At 34.1% G+C, this 24937-nt stretch overlaps 1 protein-coding gene across 2 annotated transcripts in view; it reads left to right on the top strand.

The window, feature by feature from the left end:
• Positions 1-24937, top strand: part of LRPPRC (leucine rich pentatricopeptide repeat containing) — a 93759-nt gene that overhangs the window by 27186 nt on the left and 41636 nt on the right. For both annotated transcript variants that reach the window (XM_010967767.3, XM_074378788.1), the window contains exons 14-23: positions 697-763; positions 10043-10070; positions 11795-11852; positions 12925-13031; positions 13257-13334; positions 13662-13706; positions 14051-14164; positions 15178-15308; positions 16028-16113; positions 17529-17736. In XM_010967767.3, coding sequence (XP_010966069.3) covers positions 697-763; positions 10043-10070; positions 11795-11852; positions 12925-13031; positions 13257-13334; positions 13662-13706; positions 14051-14164; positions 15178-15308; positions 16028-16113; positions 17529-17736 — 922 coding nt within the window. The remainder of the gene's footprint in view (positions 1-696; positions 764-10042; positions 10071-11794; positions 11853-12924; positions 13032-13256; positions 13335-13661; positions 13707-14050; positions 14165-15177; positions 15309-16027; positions 16114-17528; positions 17737-24937) is intronic.

Raw genomic sequence — 24937 nt, 5'->3', positions numbered from 1 at the left:
GCAAGGATTATGTGCAAAATCAGGTCTTATGCCTTAAGGCCTGATTTTTACACTAAGGCAAGTCAGGCTCATGGTGTCGGCATTGAAACATATAAGGTTGTAGACTTAAATGCCAAAATGAATAGTAGAGCAAACAAATCATCAGAAAAGTGAACAATCAGTAAAAGTCAATTATGTAACAGAGATAAAGAGGTTATTATGACTTTAGGTTGTCACTCTTGCATGAATGCAAGCCATAGATCATAGTGGAAAATGGAATGAGAAAGTGTGAATGGTTCAGCAAAATCCAACACCACTCTTAGAAAAGAACTTCTTCCCTCGTCTTCTGTTTTTAAAGGGTAGTTACAATCTCTCCCTTCGTAGTGCCGTGTTGTCCAATAACATACAGCCTTGGTATGTGTGCCAGGCTGACTTTGAGTATGCTGGTAGATTAGTTACTGCCATTTATAGAAGAGAATATAAAATCATAGTTGTGTATATTTATGTAAATGAAGTAAAATGTTTTAAAAGGATAGATTATATTGCCAGTATATGTTACTGCATTGTCTAATTTTGTATGAAAACGTTTCCATTCTTAAGATACTGTTTGCAAAATGAAAATTGAAAAGTATTGGTATAAATGTGTTTCCAAATAAGTTGATAATTTAAGTTTTTGTTTTTGCTCTGGGGTTTTATGATGTTCATTTTCTTTTGCAGTAGAATCAAATACATTGCCTCTCTCACTTACTTCGTTCAGAGGCAGCTTAATTCTAGGCTTTAGAAGGTAAGATGATATATATAATGTTGTTTGCCTGAATATTGACTGACTGCTCCTTTTGACCTCCTTTGTCAAGAAAGAAACAGATATTCTTATCTTCCAATATACTAGTTACCTGAAATAACCTTACTTGTTTTAATTGTTTCTACTAAGTAGTTGAGTTTAGGTCACCTTTTATATCATCTCTTCTCAGAAATAACACTGATTTGGTAAAAGTCTTATTTCAAAAAAGAATGCACTGCTTGTGGTGAGTTGGCGTTATAGACAAATTTACATGTATATTTGATTTATACTTTGAGCATTTAATTACAAGATGACTTTTATTCGGTATGAAACTACTCTCTGCTTTGGTGTGCTCAGGGAATGTTAATGACCTTTTCTGCCAGTTTTGTTATTTTGAGATAGTCCAGCGTAGAGACAGATTGAAAGAACAGGAAAGGAAATACCCACATATCCTTTACGCAGATTCACCAGTTGTTGATATTTTGCCACATTGACTTGCCTCCTCTCTCATATACTTTCGCTCTAATATACACACACATTTATATGCACACACAGACATGTACATATATACACTTTTTTTTCCCTTTTTGCTGAACTACTTGAATTTGTAGACAACATGATGCTGAATTCTTCAACATATCTCTTTGAAGAATAAGGTCATCATCTATATAATCAAAATACCAGTATCACTCCTAAAATATTAGCAATATTATAACATCATCCAATATATATAGTCTATGTTGATTGTCCCAGCTGTTTAAAGTTTCTCTTTTATGGCTGTTTTACTTTTTGAGGATTCAGTTAAGTTTATGCATGGTATGTGATTGGTATCTCCTTATTCTCATAATCAAGAACAGTTCCCTACTTTTTAGGGGGTGGGGTGGGCAGAAGAGTCCAGGCTACTTTCTCTGTAGAATGTTGCTTTCACATTTGTGTCTAATTTCTTCCTCATGATCAGACTTAGGTTGAACATTTTTAGCAAGTGTACTTCATAGGTGATTGGCTTAAAGGGGTATAATGTCAGGTGTCCAGTATTAGTGCCATCAGCGAGGGTTGATCATTTGTTTACGTTGGTGGCCCCTGCGTCTCCCTTGCAAAAGAACCTCATCTCCTTTGTGATCATTAAGGTGTCTGTGGGGTGATACTTTGAGACAGTGTGTCTTCCCTGATTCCTAGCTACTTTCAGTGGTTATAGCAGCCATTGGTAATTCGTCAAATCAGTTGTTAACTGTGGTAGTTGCAAAAGGATGAGTTTGTAATTTTTTCATTCTTTCTGTGTTTATAATGTTAATGACTTCTGATAATAATCCCAGTAATTTTTAGACTGTTTGTTGATGGGAACACTAGTTCTATAGACAACTCCGGAAGCTCCAGTGCAGACAAGAGAGAGAACAAGCAGGTAGGATTCTTCAGCTGGTGTAGTTCCACTCCTTTCATACATCTGCATACATTTATAAATGATTAGCTGCTTTGTATGAAGTTTAAAAAAAACAAAAAGCAACAAGGTCTGTGCCTTTAAAAATAAAGTTTGAAAAACACATGTATATAATCAAGCAGATAAAAATGCTAGTAGAGCTAGATTTTTAAAAAAGAACCCTTAATGCATCATGAAGTGAAATACAGTGACATTGTCATACATTAATTTGTCCTTAAGACTTGAAAACAAGTTTTTAATATAAACTTCCAGGTTGTGGGTATTTCCTTCTTTAGCTTTACTAACCTATTTTTTAGTCAGTTTGAATGGCAGTTGTTGTATTTCACAAATTGTGGACTTCTCAAAGTACTTGGACTATAAAATTGATCCAATATGATGAAGAAAGCTGAATTGTATATTCTGATATATACCAAGGTCTGTCACTGATCTTTTTTAGTGGCTTAATGATTAAAATGCAGAGTTGCTTACTCCTCCAGTAAATGTGTCTGGTTGCTGTGTTTTTTGCTTCTTTTTAATTTTGTGTCATCTTTGCTGTAAGATTTTTTTTTCAATCTTCCTCTTGCCAACTTTCAGTGTAGTTACCTTAAGTAACCTACATAGGTGGGAAGGGTATAGCTCAAGTGGTAGAGTGCATGCTTAGCATGTATGAGGTCCTGGGTTCAATTCCCAGTACCTCCTCTAAGAATAAATAAATAAATAAACCTAATTACCTCCCCCCTTAAAAAGGACAAAAAAAATGCAATGAAAAAAAAAAGTAACCTACATATGCTTAAATAATTTTCTGGTTTTGGTTCATTGTGGGCTGGGAAGTTAAATAAACCTAAGTCATTGCAATTTGGAAAAATAAAAGGTTCTAAATAAGAGCATGCATTTTTTTTTTGCTCTTATTTTATGACAAAGATTTTGAGGCAGATGTTTTGATTATTAGAACATAAGGTCCATGTTTGGTTTATTGCACTATTTTTAGCTCGTAGATATTAATACCTGGCACATGATTAGCACTGTTGAATTAATTACTGAGGCCTTTTTGTTCTCTATTTCTGCCTGTTTTTGAGCATTCCCTTTAATTTAACAAGTATTCTTGAGATTAGAAGTATTGGTTAGGATCAGATTGTAAAATATTTTAAGTAACATAGAGGAACTTGTTCTTTATTGTGACAAAAGTAGACTAACTTGTGCAGTGCAGAGGCTTGGCTGAGGCAGAGATACATCCAGAATCTATTTTAAGCTCAGACATTGTATTTATCATTTCTAGAAATTGAATTTTTTTTTTTTTTTAACCTCCCACATCTCCTTAACATGCTCATGCTTCTTTTTTTCCTTCTTGACTCTGGAGGTGTTAATGATAGATGTCTTGATGTCCTTGTCTACTAATTCTCTTAATTAATTACTTTTCTCATTATGCACCATACATTTCTGCTTGTTTGTAATTTCTGACTGGATACCAGGTGTGGATTTTATGCTGGTGGATGTGGGTTTTTTGTTGTTGTTTGGTTGGGTTTTTTTTTGTTTTTTCAATTTCTCTGAATATTTTTGAGCTTTGTTCTGAGATGGTCTTAAGTTACTTAGAACAATTTTTTTTTTAAAGAAGCAACCAGTTTATTATTTTTTTACAATGTTGTGTTAGTTTCTGGTGTATAGCATAGTGATTCAGTTATACATACATGCATACATATGCTTTTGTCATGTTCTTTTTCATCATAGGTCATTACAAAATACTGAATGTAGTTCTCTGTACTGTACATTAGGGTAGGACAGTTTTCTTAGTGCTTGCTTTGTTGGGTAGGACTAGAGCAGCTTTTGGTCTAGGATTATTCCCACTGACTTAGTTGAGCCCAGCTATTAAGGCAGTATCCTCCTGAGTACTCTATCTGCTAGGCCATGTATTTTGAGATTATTGGGAGTGTAAACTATTCCAATCCCTGTGTGAGTTCTGGGAATTGTCTCTTTTGGAGCTTCTGAAAAGTTCTCGGGTAGTTTCCTTGGCTTCAGATTGTTTCCTCACTGGCATGTGCTTATCAGTACTCAGCTGAAGACTGAGGACAGCTCCCTGCAGATCCCTAGGGCTCTCTTTGTCCAGGTCTCTCTGCTCTGATAGTCCGCCCTATAAAAACAAATTTCAGTTAGTCCCTTTTGGGGAAATATTTTAAATCTGTAGGTTCTAAAACTATATTATGTTGATGAATTTTATCATAGATACAGAAAAGTTTCAGGTTGTGGTTGGCATTAATCGTAAGAATGTGTGTAATTTGAAGCGTTTGGGACTAGAGGTGATTTCTTTCTTTTCCTCCCACCCCCAAAACTATTAATAATTCAAAACATAGTTGTTATAGTCCATTATCTTGGCATCAGCGTAGCCTTCTGTTCTTTCATTCAACGCTGAATCGAATAGTATGTATATTTTTAAGTCTCTTTGTCAGTACAGTCAGCACCGCTACTGAAACAATCGCTTGTCATGTGCTTCTCTAGTAACTTTAGGATTGGCCCAGTGACTAGGAGAAAACTGAGATCTGGTTGGTGTGGTCAGTAGAGTCCTGCAGCTCCTGTAAGGATTAGCACATAACAAATTCACTTAAAGTTACTCCTTACCAAATATAATTATTCAGTGTTATCAGAAATGTAAGAAGTTATGGAATATTAAACGAGATATGACAGACACTTTAGCTAATCCTAAGGGAAACTTGGATGTGTATTTCAATGTTGGAATGCAATTTTTGAAATAGTTATCTACCTTTAGTATAACCTCCCTAATAGGGGTAGGTCCAGGGTCCACGAGGCAGTAGTTCCTGTCATGTGTTGTGTAACCTATTTGAGCCCAGATGAATTTTTTTATGCTATTCCACAATATTTTTTTTAAAAACCAACACTTTTTCTCATATATTTTGAGTGATGTTTAAGTGGCAAGCTAATCTTTCTGTAAATTGTTAAACTCAAGGAATGATCATTGAATACCAATCAAGTGTAATGGCTTCCCAAAGTTTTCCAATTTCTAAATTAAATTGTCTGTTAACATATCTAGGCAAAGTCCCCTGTAAAAAACTTTTTAAATTCTGTACTACTTAGTTAAGGTTAGATTATTCAAGATTATTAGGAAATTTTTACTTTAAACTTTCATAAAGAAATAAAGCTATTTCCAGAGTATTTTAAAGGGCATTTACCTCTGACTGATAAAGTTAGTAAATTGTTTTGTCAAATCCAGGGCAAGTAGATGTTTAGTATGAATAAGACTTTCTTCCCTTTTAACAGTAGCACTAGCTGAACGAACTTCAAATTGGAAAGAAGGTAGTGTACATTTTATATGTTACTGAAAACACCACCACCAGAAATACTGACTCACTTCTAAGAGACAAAATGGCACTGAAGATAGTTCAGAATTTGCTTGGCGATACAACATATCAAAAAGAGAAATGTTTCAGAATTGGTATGGAGGCATTTAAGTCTTTGTAGTCCATAGAGAGAGAGTTCTGTGATATAAGGAAGGATTTTTTGACCCAGTGGTGAAAGGTTGAGCTGCCTTTCATATGTTGAAGAAAATCAAGTTTCTGATACTAGCTGTATCAAAGACTCCAAGTGCCTCATGTTAAGTCCTCTTTTCAGTCAGCCAGTGAGACTTCCACACATGACATTTTTACAAGAGGAGGGGAAATACTTCATGAACTACAATTTGTGAGTGCTTAGAAAAGAAAATAGTAGCTCGTATTAATGTGTACTGAGGGCCGGGACTGCAAGATAATAGGTAATTCAAGGATGAATAGAAATCGTCTTGCCCCCAAGTTGTTCATTAGTTGGAGACCAGAAAGTAAGACTGCAACTGCAAACTAGTCTTGATAATTGTGCATGTTTAGAGAAGACACTATCTCTTTCTGCCAAGGTTAGAGGAAGGATGGGTCAGGGCAAGATACGTAGAGAAGGTGCTGAGCATTGAAGGATGAGTAAGAATTTGTTCAGAGGAAAGAAGGGCATTCTAGGCAAAGACTTTGGGGCTGAGAGAATAGTGCATTTGAGGACCTGATGACAGATTGACATAATGGTAGCCCAGTACCATGAAGTAATGGCAAGGAATAAAGCAAAATGGTAGCCTGGGGCTCTTCATGAATGAGCTCATTCTAAGTTACGAGGTTTAGACCTTGAGTCATGGCTTTGAGGCACTGAAAGATTGACATAATGAAGATAAGACTGACTGGATTTTCAAAGAGGGTAGAAAAGGGTGCAGATACGAGTAGATGGGGGACTGGGACAACAGGAAGAGATGATCAGCAGTTTGGGGGATCCTTCGAGGAGCCTGTGGAACTTCAGGTGAAGATACTTCACTTAGCCTTTGAGTCTGTTTCCTCTGTTGTGAAACAAGGAATTTAAATATCTACATGCAGGATTATCTTAAAAATAAAAAAATATGATGTACTTGGAATCTAGTACAGAGGAATTTCTTTTAAGAAGCAGCTGGGGAAGGAGAATTTCTAAGAGATTGAGTAGCATCACTAGGAGACTGGGAGGGAACGATCAACAGCACATCCCAAAACTTGGTCAAAGGGGACCAAAAAGTGATGGTTGAATTTTGAATTGAAATTGCTGATAATAGTGAGAGTACTTTCTGTGGAAGTTTGGGACCAGAAGTCATATTGCAGGGATGAATGTGTAATGAGTAAGTGTTGACTATTGTTTACACAAGCTTGGTTTGAAAAGATTCTGCATGGGGTTGGTTTGTTTTTTTCTGGACCTGTGCCATCCATCATGAAACTTCATGTTCAAGATAGTGCTTTTAGTCATTTTCAGTTGTTTTAGCTATATGTACAATTTTGAAAGTTTACCTCTATGCCTTCCCTAGGTACTTCAGGCCAAGTTTGAGGGCAATTTACTATCTTAGGAATATTTTTTATCCTACATTAAGTTGATATTTGATGAAAAATATGATTAAAGTAGCTTTTCTTTAAAAGAAAGTTCAGTTTTATTTATGTTGAGAGTTTGAGTAGAGATGTAAAATCTAATTAAACCAAAGATGGTATATGCATATGAGTGTTTTTTTTTTTAATGGCGCTTTCAATCTTTCACAAAAGTAGAACTCCCCAGTACCCACCACCCAGCTTCAACAGTTAAGGTTTTGGCAATCTTGTTTCATCTGTTCCTTCTCCACCCCCACTTACCCCCTTTTTCCCCCTGGACTGTTTAAAATTACAGACCTCTTGTCATTCTATCTATAAATACTTTAGTACATGTCTCAGAACTTATTTTAATTAAGACAGCATAACCACTGTAATATTATCGCATCTGACAAAATTAACAATAATTGAGAAGAGGAATTCACCAAATTCCCAAAGGGGTCCATGGTGCAGAAAAGCTAATCTTGCCACTTAACATTGTGCACTTTTGGGCATTGGCTTCTCACTTGCAAACTCTGATTTCCTTACTCCCCTCAGCCCCCTCCCCCAGTCCTTACATGTGGTAGGCATCTAGCTACAGGTTCAGGTTCCTTGGAATTAAAGCTGTTACTGGCCTAACCAAAAAGATGCCTGACTTTTTATCACTATAGATTTTTACTCATTCTTCACTGAGGAGCATTTTATCCTCATTTTGAGGGCTTACTCCACATTCACTTCCTAATTGGCAAAAAAAAAAAAAGAACTTTCTGCATATGGAAATACCAAGTAGTCAGAGGAGGCTACTCTGTAATCTGTGGATGGATGAGATGAAAATTTCCTGTAATAGGTGAGAGATTGTTTTCTGATGCAGCCTAGAGGTGCAATTTTTAAGTCAGTTTATCATTTCTTCTGCTAACTGCTCAAAGAATTTTTCCCAAATCAAAATAAGCGCTATGCTAAACACAGGGCTTTATAAACATTTTCCCACTTAACAGATAAGATTTCATCGTTTTCAAAACTTTTTCTTAACATGCTTTAGTAGGAGGGATGCTTTTATCATAAGGCAGAAGATTACAGAGGGGCATGGAGCATGCTTTTATTTTTTGTTTTAAAATAATTAGAGCGTTCCAGGAAGTTACAAAGATAGGACACAAAGGGCCTATATACTCTTCACCCATTTCCTGCCAGTGGTTACATCTTATGTAACTATAGTGCGTTATCAAAGCTAGGAATTTTACATTGGTACAACATGTGTGTATAGATCTGACATTTTATCACATGTATAGGTTTGTGTAACTATCACTACAATGAAGATACAGAACTATTCCATCATCACAAGTTACCCACCACTGCCTCTTTATCTCCCCTCTGTCTTCCCTCCACTGTCCCTAACCCGTGGCAACCACTAATTTGTTCTCAATTTTTATGATTTTAGATGTAGAGTTTGTATAAATGGACTCAGAGAGTATATCGTATTTTGAGATTGGCCTTTTTTCACTCAGTGTAGTGCCCCTGAAATCCATCCAACTTGTCTTGTGTGTCAGTAGTTCATTCTGAATATGTTTTTAAAGTAAAAATAAGTGCCTTGTTAACTCACTGTACCAAAGCAATCCACCCAAACTCAAGTTTAAAGAAATCTGAATTTTTGTGGGTATAGGTTTAAAAAAGCCTGTAAGTTTTGTACACACTTTACAATGTAAATATAATATACACAACTACAATAAATATCTTATATAAATTATACTTGCATTGTAAGATTATCATTAAAACACATAACCAGTCATCTTAAAGTAGCTTCTGTGTTTGAATTAAAATATACACAGCTTATAGACATATGTTTACAAAGCTTAGAAATAGTATAAGACCAGTGTTCATTGGCTACCCAGTTTTGTAAATGGTTTTTCATTTAAACAGGCAAATCTGAGTGAGCTGTTCTTTTTGCTTTCTTTGAAGTATTTTCAAATTTCCAGAAAATTATGAGTAGTAGAGAGAACTCTTATATACCCCATTTATTAACTTTTTGTATTTTGCCACCTTATCGTTATACATTCTCTCCATCTATTTAAACACACATGTATACATATATATAAATTTTAATTGTTCGGAACTATTTGGGCTGAGGTTGCATATGTCATGACCTTTTACCCTTAAATATGTCAGTGTGTAGTTCCACAGAACAAGGATATTCCCTTATACAACCACAGCACAGTTGACAAATTGAAGAAATTTAACACTGGGAATATTTTAATCTAATGTTCATGTACCAGTTTTATCAATTATTTTCTCTCTCTCCATTTTTTTTTTTCTTTTTTTGTATTTTCTCCCTCCTGTACAGAATCCAGTTCAGGAATGGATGTTAGTTGTCTTTTCTCTTTAATTTTCTCTAATCTGGAATAGTTTTTCAGCCTTTGTCTGATAACATTGATAGTCTTGGAGAAAATGGGCCAGTTATTTTACAGAATGTTCCTCTTGGTGGTTCCCCATACTTACTTAGCTTCATGTTACACCCCTGGCTGGAATACCACAGGAGTGATGTTCTGTCATTCTCAGGGAATCAAATCTAAAAACAGTGTCCATCAGCATCTCATTAGTGATAAAAGTTTTGATCACTCAAGTGGAGACATTGGTTCCATTTCCCCATTATGTGGTTACTGTCTTTACTATTGCAAGTAGTAAGCAGTCTTGGGCAGACACTTTGAGACCATGCAAACATCCTGCTCCGTCAAACTGGGACCCCAAGATTTAGGGATGTTTCTTAATGATTCTTGCCCAAATTGATCTTTATTTTGAGGGTTCATAGTAGCCGAGAGTCAATCCTTCTGAATTACCTTGCCCTGAAAATTCACCTTGATTTTGGAAACATTTATGTACTTATTTTTTAAAGCTTCGATCTGTATCCGTTGCATATAGTAATTGCTAGTGTGTTTTAACTTAGAAGTGTTTTTTTTCAAACCTCTGGGTTTATTTTTAATCCTTTGCTGCCCCCTGCAGGTGTATGAATATAAGTCTTTGGAGCAAGGTAAGTACTCTCAATATTGCAAATCATAAGGTGATACATAAAAAAAGCAAAAGTTGTAATAGCTTCATACATTAATGATGTATCATTATAAGTTAATGAATATAGAATCTTAAAGTTGGTAGTTTTGAAAATGCCTTCCTGGGGCATGAAATTTATTATTGCAGTGAACCTTGACTTAGTTCTAAATTGTTCCTAAGATTTCCAACTTTTCCAAAAAACAGCTGTTAACATTATTGCAGTGGCATTTGACCATACAGATTTAATAGTTATTTTAAAAAATATATGCATGTACATATATGTTTGTGTAAGTGTATCTATATATGAATGATAGATCACTTTTAAATGGCTATCTTTTTTAAGAAGTTAATTGCTTTTATGCAGGAAGTACAATTACCCTTATGGTGAATTACAAGAATATTTGTAGCTTAATAAAATCAGAATATGCATTACTGATTAGAATGACCAAGTTAAGTATTTTTTTAAATCTTATTTTCATTCAGTTCTTTTTTTAGTATTATATTGCCTTTCAAACTAAATAGTCAGTTGTAATATATGGTTGAGACATTTATATTTAGAAATAATTTTTTTGACTAGAAAGATTTTTCATTGGTTTTTTAAATGTGTTTTTGTACAAAATTTGGTATTAAATGTGGCTGTCCTGTGTCTAATGTATGGCTACAGCTTCTGGTAGAATTTATTGTCTGTCTTATATACATGTCTGTGTTGGTTAAAAAACAATTTGTAGGTGAAGATTGTTTTGTTTTGCTTTACTTTTGAACACTTTCTGTCTTAACTATCCTTTGAGTTGCTATTAACCACAGCATTAATTCATGGTGGAGTGAAGTGGGATATGGTCACTTTTGCCTAATTTTCCATATTAGAAAATAAATAGTTGCAGAAGTAACTCGTTTGAGTTGCTAAGTTATAATATGTGGCAGGCACTATTTAAAGAACTAATAAGTTCAGTTGTAGAATATACATAAAAGTTATTCAGAATTCCTAACTCGTATCACTTCAGATAACTGTTTCTTACTATCTTCAGCCTGTGGATATATAGTCAAATACTGTTTTCAAGTTACATGTCAGTACTGTAGGTTTTGTAATCATTTTCGTCATAAAATACATATTTGGATTTTTTTATTGAAATTTTGTGGGCAGAATTAATGTCGAAGAGTAAGTCTTTTAGTGTTTGTGTATTCAATTGATAAGAATCCATGAGAACAAACACGTTAGAAGTTTTGACCCTTTAAGATGACTGGAAAACTGTTGAAAAACTGTCAACAATGACAACAAACTTATATTTTGCTTTGTTAATTCTGTAAAACTTCATTTAAAAGGAAGAAACTGGCCCAGTTTCAAACAGACCAAAAACAATACAATGACAAATAACTTTGGTTGATAATTCCTGTAAGCTATTTCCTATTATAACAATTTATTTAGAACAATATATTAACAAGTCAGTCTGGAGGCTTTCTTAGTGACATTTCATGAAACATTGCAGTTTTCCTTCAACATAGGTTTGTTTTATTTTTGTTTTTAAAAGACAAACCTATTATTTAAAAACGAAACAATCTCCTTGGCAGGTGGGGGTGGTGTTGAATTACTGTGATATAGAATAATACCTTACTGGGCAGAGGCTTTATTATTTCAAGAATTCAATTTCAGATTGTATTTGTTCTTGTTTGCTTCTCTTACTGCAATGTGCGCATTTTCTGTCTTACCAGATAACAGAACTGTTGTACAAGGATGGACGTTATTGCCAGAAGCCTCCAGGACCAACGGGTAGCGTTTCAATTTCGATGATTGTAACTTATCCACAAATCCATTCTTCTGTGTAATGATGGGCTAGAAGGATTACAGCAGTAAATGCTTTCTTTTTGAAAGTGAAATTTGAAAACATTTGATTATAAATCTTTATATTGCTAACCACAGCATTTTGAGATCTATGAGTTGTTTGGTTTTATCATAATTATTTTTTTTAAAGACAGAGTTGGGGGCAGTTTCTTTTTAGATATTGAAGAAATGCTTCTTATAGCACCTATCAAAATAAGCTTAACAGTCAGTAATCCTTAGTGTTTGTGAGTTTTTAGTGTTTTTGCAGGTGTAATTTAAACATACAAAGCAATAAAGAGGTCTTTCCACTTAAATATAATTTATTACCCAAAGTACATTATTTTGACATTTAATAATTTTTGTTTTCATATAATAAAGCCTAGACTATAGGGTTTTCTGTAAGAAGGTACCCGGTACCCTTCTTAAAAGTTCAAATTTTTCTGTCCTAGATTAACACATGGCCCTATATATTTTATGCTTGAATGCATAGGAAAATTACTGTTGTTACAAAGCATCTTTGTTAATCTTGGTTGTTCATTGGCTAATAGGCAGCTCTCCACAGGATTACTGTATCTGCTTATTAAAATTATTTAACTTTCTATACTCAACATTTAACAATACTCTAATTTTATGTGTTTCCCTAAATATTGCCCACCAAAAAATTAGTATAGAAATGTACACAAGGCATTTATTCTCACTCTTTGTGATTTGGACAGGAAAGGGGTAAGGCCTTGGGCAGGACCACTTCTGTCACAGAGTGGTGGAAAAAAATAGATTGAAGTAAGATTCTGTACTGAAAAGCTGTCACTCGGTCTGAAAATAATTAATATTCCTTTCACTCACCAGTTAGATATGTGCTCCCAAACCACATAATCTCTATGCCTCAGTGATCATTGTTGCCATTTCAGAGCCTCTCATCAGGGTGACATCTCACACCAAAATGATTTCTTATAAATTAATCTTGATAACATGACAGTCTCAGTAATTTTAGTGGAATGCTTTCTCTTGTTTTTTTCCACAGAAGCTGTTGGCTATTTTCTTTATAACTTGATTGACAGCATGAGTGACTCAGAGGTACAGGCCAAGGAGGAGCGTTTGAGACAATACTTCCATCAGCTGAAGGAGATGGTACCATTTCATTTTTTGCTATATAATGCCTGTCCTGCCTGACATGTATCTATTAGATTTGAAATTGCTGCTTTTACGTACAACCAGACCACTTCTCAATGACATACACGAGTTGGAGACTTAAATTATGTCTGAGATAATTTGTTAGACAAATTTCAGTTTGGTTGTCTACAACTTAGGGTTGTTTGTTTTGTTTTGTTTTTTTTCTCCCTTCACTTTGCACAGAACGTAAAAATTCCTGAGAATATCTACAGAGGCATCCGTAATCTACTGGATAGCTACCATGTTCCTGAATTGATTAAGGTGTGTGTGAAATTGTAATCAACTTTTTAAAATGCTTAATTTTAAAATTTTATTTAAACATGATGCTTTTGGCCAAAAGTTTATTTAAATGACAACCTGTAAAACAAGGCTTTTCATTGATTGTTGGTAAATGCTGTTTATATATTGAAGGATATGTTTTAAATATTTATTACAGTGGTTAATAAAGTATAAACAGCATTTCTGGAAAATTTTGGAAAGGTGGGAAAATAGCAGTAAAAATGAGACGAGACTTTCAAAATTTGCTTTGTACATTTGCTAATATATTTTCCACGTGTTTTCTAATTCGGATTTAAATCCTAATTTTAGGATGTTAATATGTTGGTTGAAAGAGAGAAGACAGATGCTCAAAAAGTAAGTAGGCTTTCTGAGTAGATTTTACATGCTATAATAAGTGCATTTAACGTGAATTCTTATAGACTTATGTTCTTATGAAACCTAGCATTTTTATCATCAGTATACCTCCAAGAAGTTGGTGAAAGCCATTTCCCACCTCAGAAAAATCAACATATCTAAGAAATTTGCATTTAATCTAGGAGCTTTATAAACCCCTGGAGTCCATCCACAGATACCCAGATTAATATCTTTGATAGCATTTATGACATTTAGGAAAGGTCAGTTTAAAGACAAGGAGAGACAAAGAGTGCATGAGATTTATAGTAAATTTCTTTCCTTCTTTTTTCTTCCCATTTCTGTAGACTACACAGTTTACATCATCTCATTTGGAGTCTAAACTTGAACAACTAAAAGCCAAAAATCAACCTATAGGAGATGTCCTAAAGCAACTCATATTAATGCTTTGTTCAGAAGAGGTAACCTTTGTTTAAATATTTCAAATATGCTATTAAGGTAAAAAATTCTTTGTAGGTAAAAGTAAGCAAAGTTAAATATAATATTTATGATTTTTACAGTTGATTATTATACATCATGTCTGTGAAGAATGCAATTAAATGAAAGGTTAACTAATTTTAGCTACACCTTGAATGGCATGTTTTCGGGTTGCTGTAGTTTGTTTATGATAATCTGCAAAGTGAATGATAGTAACAGCCGTGATAGGTTTATCATACATGCCAAATGTCCTTTCAAGCCATGGCTCCGGTCTCTTGTATCTAGATTGTCAAGCAACTGATACATGCAGTAGTCATTTGCAAGTCAAATATTACTAGGTTGTTAATGCAGGGATTGAAATTCCATTTTCCTGCTGGAAAAAAGCTCTTTCTGAGATAAAGGGTCTCTTGCCTTTTTTCAGCAGGCGTCCAGCTGTACTTTGTGTTCATTTTAGTGTGTGTCTACAATTTGTGGTATAGCACTAGACTTTTCCAGTTTCTAGTTCAGTATCATTTGGTTGTATGCCTGTGTTTTTAGGGGGGAAAAAATACAACTGATTTTAAGGTTATAATATGGTACTGTTAAATTCTAAAATATTTCTTCACATTACTTGAATATTAAATTAGACTGTGAGGAACTTTGCAATGATATATTTTTCTGAGCATGAAAATTGGACTGTGAGTGAGGGCTGACTTGGTATGCATTTAATCTGGAAGTCTTTTTTATAATATGGTACCCAAATCTAAAACATCAAATTTGGCATAGTGGTGTGTTTTGCCTTACAGATAACAAATCTTTTAAACCCTACATATATGGCTTTCCTGCTTTTTAAAAGGCAAATAAAAATACCAGAAAGCAAGGTGAAGTTAATAACATGAATCCATTTATGTTAAAAGTACTATTAACTTTTTTTTACACCCCAAACATTGAAACTAGACATTTCACATTTTTACTTTTATATTCATATCTTACTATTCACCTCTATCCTTTATTTTAGAACATGCAAAAAGCTCTTGAATTGAAAGCAAAATATGAATCGGACATGGTTGTCGGTGGCTATGCATCTTTAATAAATTTGTGCTGTCGACATGATAATGCAGAAGATGCACTGAACCTGAAACGAGAATTGTGAGTACTCGGCTCTGAAGCAAATCATCAGCATTTATGCTGATACACAGTTCTTGATGGATCATGTAGATTGAATCCTACTTGCATATAATGTAGCTTTTAAAAATTCTTTTTTGTCAGCATTTTTGAAATTTCATACTGTAAGACTCGGATTAATTATGGCTTGTTTTCAGCAAGGAGCCTTTGTGTAAGTATGATAAAGCATTCTGTTCCTTAAAGCCAAGATTTTTTCCCAACAGTTACACAACTGCATATTAGAACAGTGGTGATGGTAACTGTTTTATAAGGCTTGTTAAACAGTCCCCTGTCTATACTGTGGTGTAAGCAAAATTCTGTCCATTTCTCAAGTATCTTTGGTTTCCTATCCTGATAGATTTACCAAATAAAAATATGTCTTTTTGGGTATTTTGGTATTCATTACAAAGTTCGAATCACCTTAAATGCCATGAAGCAGGAGAGTTTCTTCATGAGTATCACTTACAGATCGAAAGATGCAATATATATGTAATGTTATACTTTTTCTTCTTTTGTCGCTTTGAATATAATTACATATGAATTTGTATATGGCTTCAAAAATAAACCTCAACTGAAATGTAGAGGCCAATGATAATAGCAACCCAGGTTGACTGTTGAGTTTTTGAAAAGTGATCAAGTGGCTATTGCAGTCCTTTTCAGTTAACCAATTTCTGACATAATACAAATGTGGCTTTAATTTTTAGTGACCGTTTAGATTCGTCTGCCGTCCTTGACACCGGCAAGTATGTAGCACTTGTAAGAGTATTGGGAAAACATGGCAAGCTCCAAGGTAAGCATCAGCACATAAAGGAAATACGTGATGCAAGTATCTTGCCACTGCAGTAACATGTGAATTGATATTAATGGTATATCATGTCCTTCAGAGTGCTTGAACACTTTGCATACAAATTTGCATGTGAATCCAACCAGAGCTGCATGGACAGTGTAGGCCATTAGTTTTAATGGATTGGCAAGCTTGTCATTTACATTTGCACAGCTCAGTGCTTTTTGCATTTCTGCAGCTAGTTTTTATTAGCATTGCTGTTTGGACTGAGTTTGAAGATCATGACTTATGGCACAATTTGCTTATATGCCTGCACTAATGGCTTTGTTTTTGCTTAAGAACGTCAGAAGGCTGAACATAAAACCTATAAACATAGCCTTTATTTCAGAATATGAATTTTGCAGGAGTCTTTGTCTTAACTTTTAATAACATTAGCAAAATGTATACTCTAATAAGTTTTTACTTAGAAAAGTTTGCAGGGAGAGCCTAGCTGACGTATAGTTGATATGCATACTCCAGTTTTCTCATTGTTGAGATAATGCTAAGCCTAACATAATTAATTACACTTGATAATATATTCTTACTATTTGATCATTTCTTCAGTTTCTCATTGGGCTTTATATTTGAAACTGTTTTTCTTTAGCTTTCCTCTCTTTGTGCCTAGAGAAGATTAAAAAAATTTATAGTGAAAAGTGTATGGAGAAAATACTTGATTTGAACATTGAATTTTTTCCTTGGAAGCCTTGCTAACACAGAAAACTCTTTATAAAGATTAGCCTGCTTTTTAAAAATCACTTTCTGTAAAGCGGTCAAAACATTCTGTCTGTGCAATAATTAAGAACAACATTATAAAAATGCACTTATTCCATACCCTAAAATGTTTGTTTCTGCCTTCCTAATGAAGCTTAATGAATCTAATGTATTAACATGCAGTCTTTTGGAAAGCTTTCATTGGCTCTGCTTGGCTAATTAGTATCGACATAGCAAACAGGCCCTATCGGTATCAGACCATTAGTCTGGCTGTATATACAGTGTAAACACATCTTTATTATCTGGCCTCCTGACAAGCCATCTGCTGAAGAAACAATGGTGTGATTTAGCAGATGTTAGCTCTGAACGATAAAAGCATCCATTTAGGAGGATCTTGCAGCTATAGGGCAGACCGTACAGGGTTATGCGGTGCAGAGTGGGCACACAGTCCCTATCTATAATTTGTAGTCAAAGTTGCAGGGAAATGATAAAACCATGCTATTGTGGATTTATAATTGTAGTCTCGTTTAGAAATGCAAGTAGTAATTAACTTGAAATCGGCATTATACACTAGAATTTACATTCCTGCTGGGCTTGAAATGCTGTTTTAATAGCAGTTTGTTTTCCCTACATGAAATTACCTAAGGGTCTTTTGTGCTACTTCATTGTAGATGCTATTAACATTCTAAAGGAGATGAAAGAGAAGGATGTTCTTATCAAAGATGCAACAGTCTTGTCCTTTTTCCACATCCTAAATGGCGCAGCTCTAAGAGGTGAAACTGAAACAGTAAAACAGTTGCATGAAGCCATCGTGACTCTAGGGTTAGCGAAACCGACCACCACCTTAACTTCCCCATTGGTCACCCTATATCTGGAAAAGTAAGTTAATTGAATTTTGAATTTTAAATGTTGGCATTAAAAGAATGAATCTAATCACTTGGGGATTATGCTTTGTAAATACTCGGTGCTGCGGAAGCCTTGGAGGTTATTTGCCACAGAATAAGAAGACTTACATGGAGTAGGTGACCTTTAAAATCACCAGTGCCCTGTGGTCCTGTGGACTTCTCAACGGAGTGGTCTATGGTGATTTTTTTTGTGTGTGTGAGGATGTGATGCTATTACTTGAAATCAAATCTAGTTTTTCCCAGTTTTGAGCCTAATAAGTGCTAATTATTAATAAATGTAAGAAAGAAGGATTCTCTGTGGCTTTTGATTGTGCTTCATGACTGTTATTCAGGTAATAATGTAGCAGTGTTTCTTCAGTGCTCCTTTTCTCTGTATAGTATTTTAGTTGCATGTACCAATACAGTAGTTATTTAGCTTTGGTAAACACTGTAGAAGTTGTCTCTATCTTGTGGGAAGAGGATGAATTTTGTTGATAGGGTAACATTTACTGAGTTTGAACATTTTTACACTTGGAATGTTCATGTCGGTGCCTAATATAAGGTATTTTTCAATGCAGATCAGGAAATCAACCTACTGTCTTACAATGAGTGAAACATTTTAGTAAGATAATGAAGCACCCTTTATTATCTTCTTTTCCTCTTGCATTTGTTTTTCTCTTCTGTTTTTTAAAATTTCTTAGCCCTTACCTCTTTGTCATTTTTTTCTATGGCTTAATGCAGTTTTAATCTGCTTATTTCATGATTGGGATTTTCTGATTTTTGTATGGATGTTGTCCTATCAATTCCAGAAGAAAAGTAAAAGATCTGTCTTAACAGTTAAAATATTTCCCCCAAATTTCTAGTGGTTTTTCTTTATTACGGGGTATAATCAATTGAATATAATGAATGATTTAGTATTTAAAATGTGGAATAAAAACCATCTCTTTTAACTAACTCTGTGTTAGGAAATATGTGTATACACACATATATTTATATCCACACACACGTTTTATGAAATAACTTTTTTGCCATCCAATCAAGAAACAGTTTATCAAGTTAGACGATTGGCCAAATTTTAACCTCCACAATCTCAGCATTACATCCTTTTAAAGAAATAGTGATTCAAACAATTACTGTGTTATTGAGTTCTCATGTTCACAGCCAACTTTATATAGAAATCCTATAATTAATATGCTTCCTCCTAGAATTTTTTTGATTGTTTAAAAGACCCATCTCTGCAAATTGCATGTAGAGCTCTGCATGCGGATTTGAAAGAAATGGGCCCAGTGCCCAGAAGAATTAGGCCCTCCTCCACCACTGAGCAAAAATAAAATAATTAACAATGAAAATGAGGCCATGGTAGAAAAGTACCTTACAAATAGAAATACTTTGAAGACAGAGGAAATACAGAAGTTTTCTGAAAGAGGTCTGCAGATGGGGCTCATGAACCAAGGGAAGATGGAAATAGCATGGGATTCAGATGTTAACCTGGAGCATGCTCTGTGCTTCTGATTTTATAGTATAGTCAGATTTGTGTCTCAGTAAAATTTGACTGTCCCTGTTAATTGGGCTAGAAAAATCTAAATTCATATCTTTTATGATTTTTTTTTAACTACTTTCAGATACAAAGAGAAATCATTTACCTTCTATTTTTATCTGCCTGGGTTTGGTTTGGTTTTTTGTTTTTACTCTCTTTGCTTTGGCAGAGGCAGTCTCCATGACAAGATCTTCTTGTTTCATCTATCATAATAAAAAGGTTTGGTTGACTCTTTCAGAGTTGGGAGAATAATAAAAAGCAGGTAAAGGAGACTTCATGTTTTGTGGAAAATGGTGGTAGTACTCCTAGTTGGGGCTAAGTTGGAGGAAAACAGTGACTTTGAAACTTTTTTTCAGTTGTGTTTTCCCCAACTGATGGACGATAGCCAATTAGTACAGAATCATGACAAGTGCAGTACTAGAATTAGCTACACTAGCCTGCCAAAAAGCCCACGTGTGTTTGATTTGATTAGATATGTTTAATCTTCAATAATATCACGTAATTGGCCTCAGCAGGTTTGAGCTCATCTGGGGAATGAAGTAAAATTACGAGAAACATTTCAGAACATTGCACAAAATCTTCATAGTTTCAAAGGCAAGCATCCTTTTGGAAAGTCATTGCAAGACTCTGAAGAGGCTATCACTTACATACTGTAATTCTGGAACAGATCTATGAGGTTGAATTCCTTACAAAGAGGATCTATTTAAGATTCAATAGATCTTAATTTTGGACTGACTTTTCCAGCATTAGATAAAACATAGAAGAAATTTAATACTGTGTCTGTTACTTGTATAAAAAGCTTTATAGGTATGAAAAATAATACACATTTTGTTTTTATTCATTTGCCAAGGGAAACCCAAAATAATAACAGATTTGCAAGATTATGGAGAAGTTACTAAAGCGAAAAGTGACCTGCTTCTATATTATCAAAATAGTAACTTGCATTGAGCAGAGAGAAATATGCCAAATTGAACAATATTTCCTTGTGTTCTATTGACACTGAGATTGTTCTGTAAGCCACATGTCTAAATGTTGTCCACATCAATGTTAAACATTTTCTTTTGTAACTACTTAAAAAAATTTTTTTTTAATTGAAATCATGCCTGATCCTGAAAGATGACCTGGATCTTCCATATTAAGGAAGAAAGAAACGCTTTAACATAGGTTAAAAGAGCTTTTGATTAGTCTTTATGCTATGGTAAAGGAAATGAAATTAATGAAATCTGGGCCATTAGTTTTAAAGGCATAGAAATTTGTATAATGCAGTTTCAGATTCACTTGTTTTATAACTGATCTATTTTGGTTTCATTGCCTGTGAAAAATATCTGAAGCTGTTTTAACTGGATTATTTAGTGCAAATGATCAAAGAAGCTTTAATTTCTGCTTTCCATTAAGGATTTTTCTGTGCTGATTTGTGCTATAATCTGTGTATGCCCACATGCATTTCATTTAAGTGAATCATGGACTTTGTACATATAATCCTCCCCGAACTCTTGCTAAGTTAATCTTGAGTTCTTCATAAAGGTCACAATTTCTGTAAGACGAACCTATAACAATATGTTTTAAAAACTCACTGTGACACTTTAATGTGTTACAGAAGTGGGAAATATACTTTTTAAAATGTTGGTTATTCTGTCATATATACACCCGTTCAATTTTGGCATCTTCATTTGTACTAGATACTTTTATTATTTATGGGAATGCTACTTCTAGAGTAAAACTCTTCATGTGCTGAAAGGAAATTAAGGAGGTTTGGCTCTTTTACTCCATTATTGCAATTAAGAACTTAGCATCATCAGCGCCAAAGGACAAAAAGTGGTTCATTTGCCCTAGGGGGACAGGACAGTGATAAGATGATTTTTCTTCAAGGATCATTGGGTCGTAATTAAGTTACATTCATGGCTATTGCTTTTTGAAGGATGATTGGTAAATGACAGGCTTCATGTGCTTAGTACGGACAGTGTTCAGTAGGGTTTTTTCTCCCTCTGTCAGAAAATCCTGTTGAGCCTGATAATGTAAATGTGGCATTTTATTCTGAACAAAAGAGCAGGGAAATGAGCTATCTTGTCTAATCATTCAGTTGTTTAACACCGACTTCCAGTTTAGACTCAATTGGCTGGAAAGCACTTGACATGTGAAGTTAGTGCTGTTCGGAACGCATGTTTGAGTAAATTTTAAAGTAAGTGACAGCTAAATTGTACCTAGGGAAATTACAAAGCCTTCAACAGTTAATTTTTTGGGGAGGATTAGTTGTAATTGCAACACCAGTCTCCTTGAAGATTCCTCATTTATAGATGATGAACAGAAAAAAAAAATGTAGCTTTTTCAAGGGCTGGTTCTCTTAACAGAATAATTTTTCTGAAGTCTGTGGTTCCTCCTGAATTGATTTCTTTCCACACTGAACATCTGCCTAAGATTTATAGAATAGTCAGGTTTTAGACCTGTGAGGGTTCTTTTTCCCCTCCTTCCCTTGTTTTAAACTTTTTTCTCCCTCAAAGCTCCTCTTTTCTCTAGTGATTTCAGATGTTAAGAGCTTTTCAGTCAGTAAGCCCTTTAAGTAAATTGCCACTTCACTAACACTTTATGCATAATGTTGAAGCACTTTAAACCAATTAAACATCAATATTTGTCACTTAAAATTTTTGATTAAATTAAGCATGCGCGCTGCATTGGAAAGTTTTTTTTTACTGTAAGTAAGGAGACTAAGTTTAAAGCTACTGGTAGGTAAACAAATGGTTGTCACTGGTTGTTCTTCTAACAGTTCTAGATTGTATGACGCACATTGGTGATTTTTACGGTTATGTATAAAGGAATTTGAGTTAGGAGGGCTTTGTGTCCTGATACCTTTAAATAGATATTTTTATGATCAGTGGGAGCCTCAAAATAAATGTTATGTCCATTGTTTGTTTTTCTGTCAATGACATTGTAAAGCATAGTTTCATTTCATAATAAGGACTAAACAGGAGGGAACATGAGATTTACCATATGAGCTTCAAGCTTACCTTTCTGCATGTTCCTCCTGATGATGATACAGAGTTACAGTTTGTAGTAATTTTATAAATGGTTGTGTTCCCTTAAAAAGTAAAGTAGAAATTCTAGAATGAATTTTAATATGACCCAAGTGAATCTATTAAGGTTAATGAATAAAACTCTTTTAAGTGTTAAAAGTACTTACTGGACTCAGCCTATTATATATATATAATATACATATATATATATGTGTTCTTAAGATTTAGAGTTATAGTCTTCCTTTCCTCTGTTCTGTTTTTATTTCATTGGCTCACAGAATATTGATAAAGTTTATGTTGAGTTAATTAGCATTTATCAAAAATAGTTTTTAAATGATTATTTACTTTTTATTAGCATATGTAGTTTTATTCATTAAAATTTCTTTCTATATTTCATTGAAATATTTTTTGGAGGTCTAGTCATTGAAAATATCACAATGGATTTTTCTTAGGTAATATGTTATAGAGTTGATTTTCATTTAGTATTATTTGAGGTTTGTGAAAGCAGTGGCTAAATTTTTATTAGGACTGGACTTTTAAACATTTGTGACCCATTTGTATATAAAGCTTTAGGAATTATGTATGTATACTGAAATGAGCATGGAATTAGTTTTGAGTCCAGAATTAATGTTATCAACAAGATTTATTGAAAGGATTATTGTTATTTTAAGGTGGGGTTTTAAATCTGTTTTAGTGTTTTAAAGTGTACATAGGAAATCACAGAATCATTTTAGGTCACAGAAATTAGAATTACACTGATTGATAAAGTCTTGTCTTGCATTTTGGGTAGAAAGCAGTTTCTACCTTTTTCCCTTTGATATTTTGCTGTACTTAGTGATTTCATCCTGCCCAGTAAAAGTGATTTTCATGTGATGATTTTCTCTTCTGGTGTGAAGCATTTGAGTTGACGAACTTAATAAGCCAAAGTTCATAGAACCTCACATTACAGTATTAAAGCTGGGAGGGAACCCAGAGGTTCTTGAGTTCAGCTGTTGTGATAATCTGCTTTTCATCGCCACTTCTCAAAATGTATCACATTACTGTAGCCTAGCTGCGAATAGTACCTATCAGTTGGGATTGAAATTCAGAAGTCCTGTACATATGCAACTATTTTCATAGCAATGTGAATTTTAGATACTTTCTAGTATTTTTCATTTCCATTACCCAGAGTTTTCAAGCTTTAACAGAAAGATTAATGATGACATCAAATTATATGAGGAATGGACATTTTTATCTCTTTTTATAGTAACATGATCCAACCAGCCACAGATCAGAATGTAGATAATAGGGATTGAAAAGAAATGACTAGTTATTAGTTCATTTCTATCATCAGTACACTTTATATGAAATGTTTCATTATAGATTTCTAATTCATTTTGTTGGCAACTTGGGAGCAGTAACGTTGTTACTTAAAATTACTAACAAATATATGAATTGTTTCCATTTTGCTATTCTTGTCTTTTCTGTTGTTGTTCTGAGCATGTATAATCTTCAGAAGCATATATTTGGAGACCAGAGACGATTAACATGTCTCTTTGATTGACAGAACAATTATTCATTCATTTATTGATAGCTTTGACATAATGTAGGGGAAATACAATTCTAGTTTGGGAATTGATCTGAAAAAGTAGATGTTATTGCTTTTTAAAAGTCAGTATGTGTTAGTTTTTCTTTTAAAAATATTTTGGTAGTTTTCCATTAAATGGAATTGTGGAAAGGTAATAACTGAACTTGTGTCTGAAGCAAGGAAAAATACTGATTATATAAAGCTTTATATCATATGTGGTAGCTACTGTAGCATTTCTCTTGTATGACAGTAATCTAGCCTGCAACATCTACTTGCAGTTTTGAAATTAACCTGTAATTTAGTCTTCACCCCAAATGACAAAAATTCAAATGACTCTGTGGGGTGCCAGAAGATGCACTGTAAACAGGGCTTAGTAAGAGGATAAGGTAGAGTTCCATCAGGATAGGCTCATTTTCACTATGTCAGTATTATTGCCATGAAATTAATGCTTCTTCATGGTATTTTACTTTTTAGTACAGTTTAAAATCTTAATCTAGATAAAATAGTAATTCAATCTAGGGCAACATAACATTTGTATAATGAACCAAAATGTTAGGGCTTCAGTGGAAAATTTTAAAAGGCTTTCTTCCTTTTGAAAACTATTGCGTGTGTGAGAGAAATTTGTTTTCTCCCCAAAGATTATCACCACTGTCACTAGTTGTACGTTGGTCCATGCCTCTAACCATGCTTCTTTTTTAAAAAATATATTTCATACTGTCTTCTCAAAAACTTTAATTTTTTATTCCATATTGTGCCGCCTTATCAGGTTAAATAAACAACAGTGCCTTTAAGAGAGCATAAAGTATAATTAGATGGACTCTGCTGAAAGTGAGAAGTCCAGGGTCCTGATGGCAGAGCCTTCCCTAGTAGTCTTGGCTAATCAGTCAAGTCTCTAGATGCCTTAATTGCCTCATTATTTAAAAATAAAGGAAGGTGGCATGTAGAATTGGATCACATCATCTCTACAGCTTTTCCAAGGTCTCATACAGTCATTTTCCATTTAAAATGAAAAAGTAGTTTTTGAGGACCCACAGGAATGTATTTTCCACACTCTGTTTAAGAAACTTACTTAATGAAAATATCT

Source organism: Camelus bactrianus, chromosome 15 (assembly GCF_048773025.1).
Source record: "Camelus bactrianus isolate YW-2024 breed Bactrian camel chromosome 15, ASM4877302v1, whole genome shotgun sequence".
In the NCBI taxonomy this organism is placed as follows: Eukaryota; Metazoa; Chordata; class Mammalia; order Artiodactyla; family Camelidae; genus Camelus; species Camelus bactrianus.
Note: the sequence above shows the minus strand (reverse complement) of the source record. Positions and strands in the feature narration are given on the sequence as shown.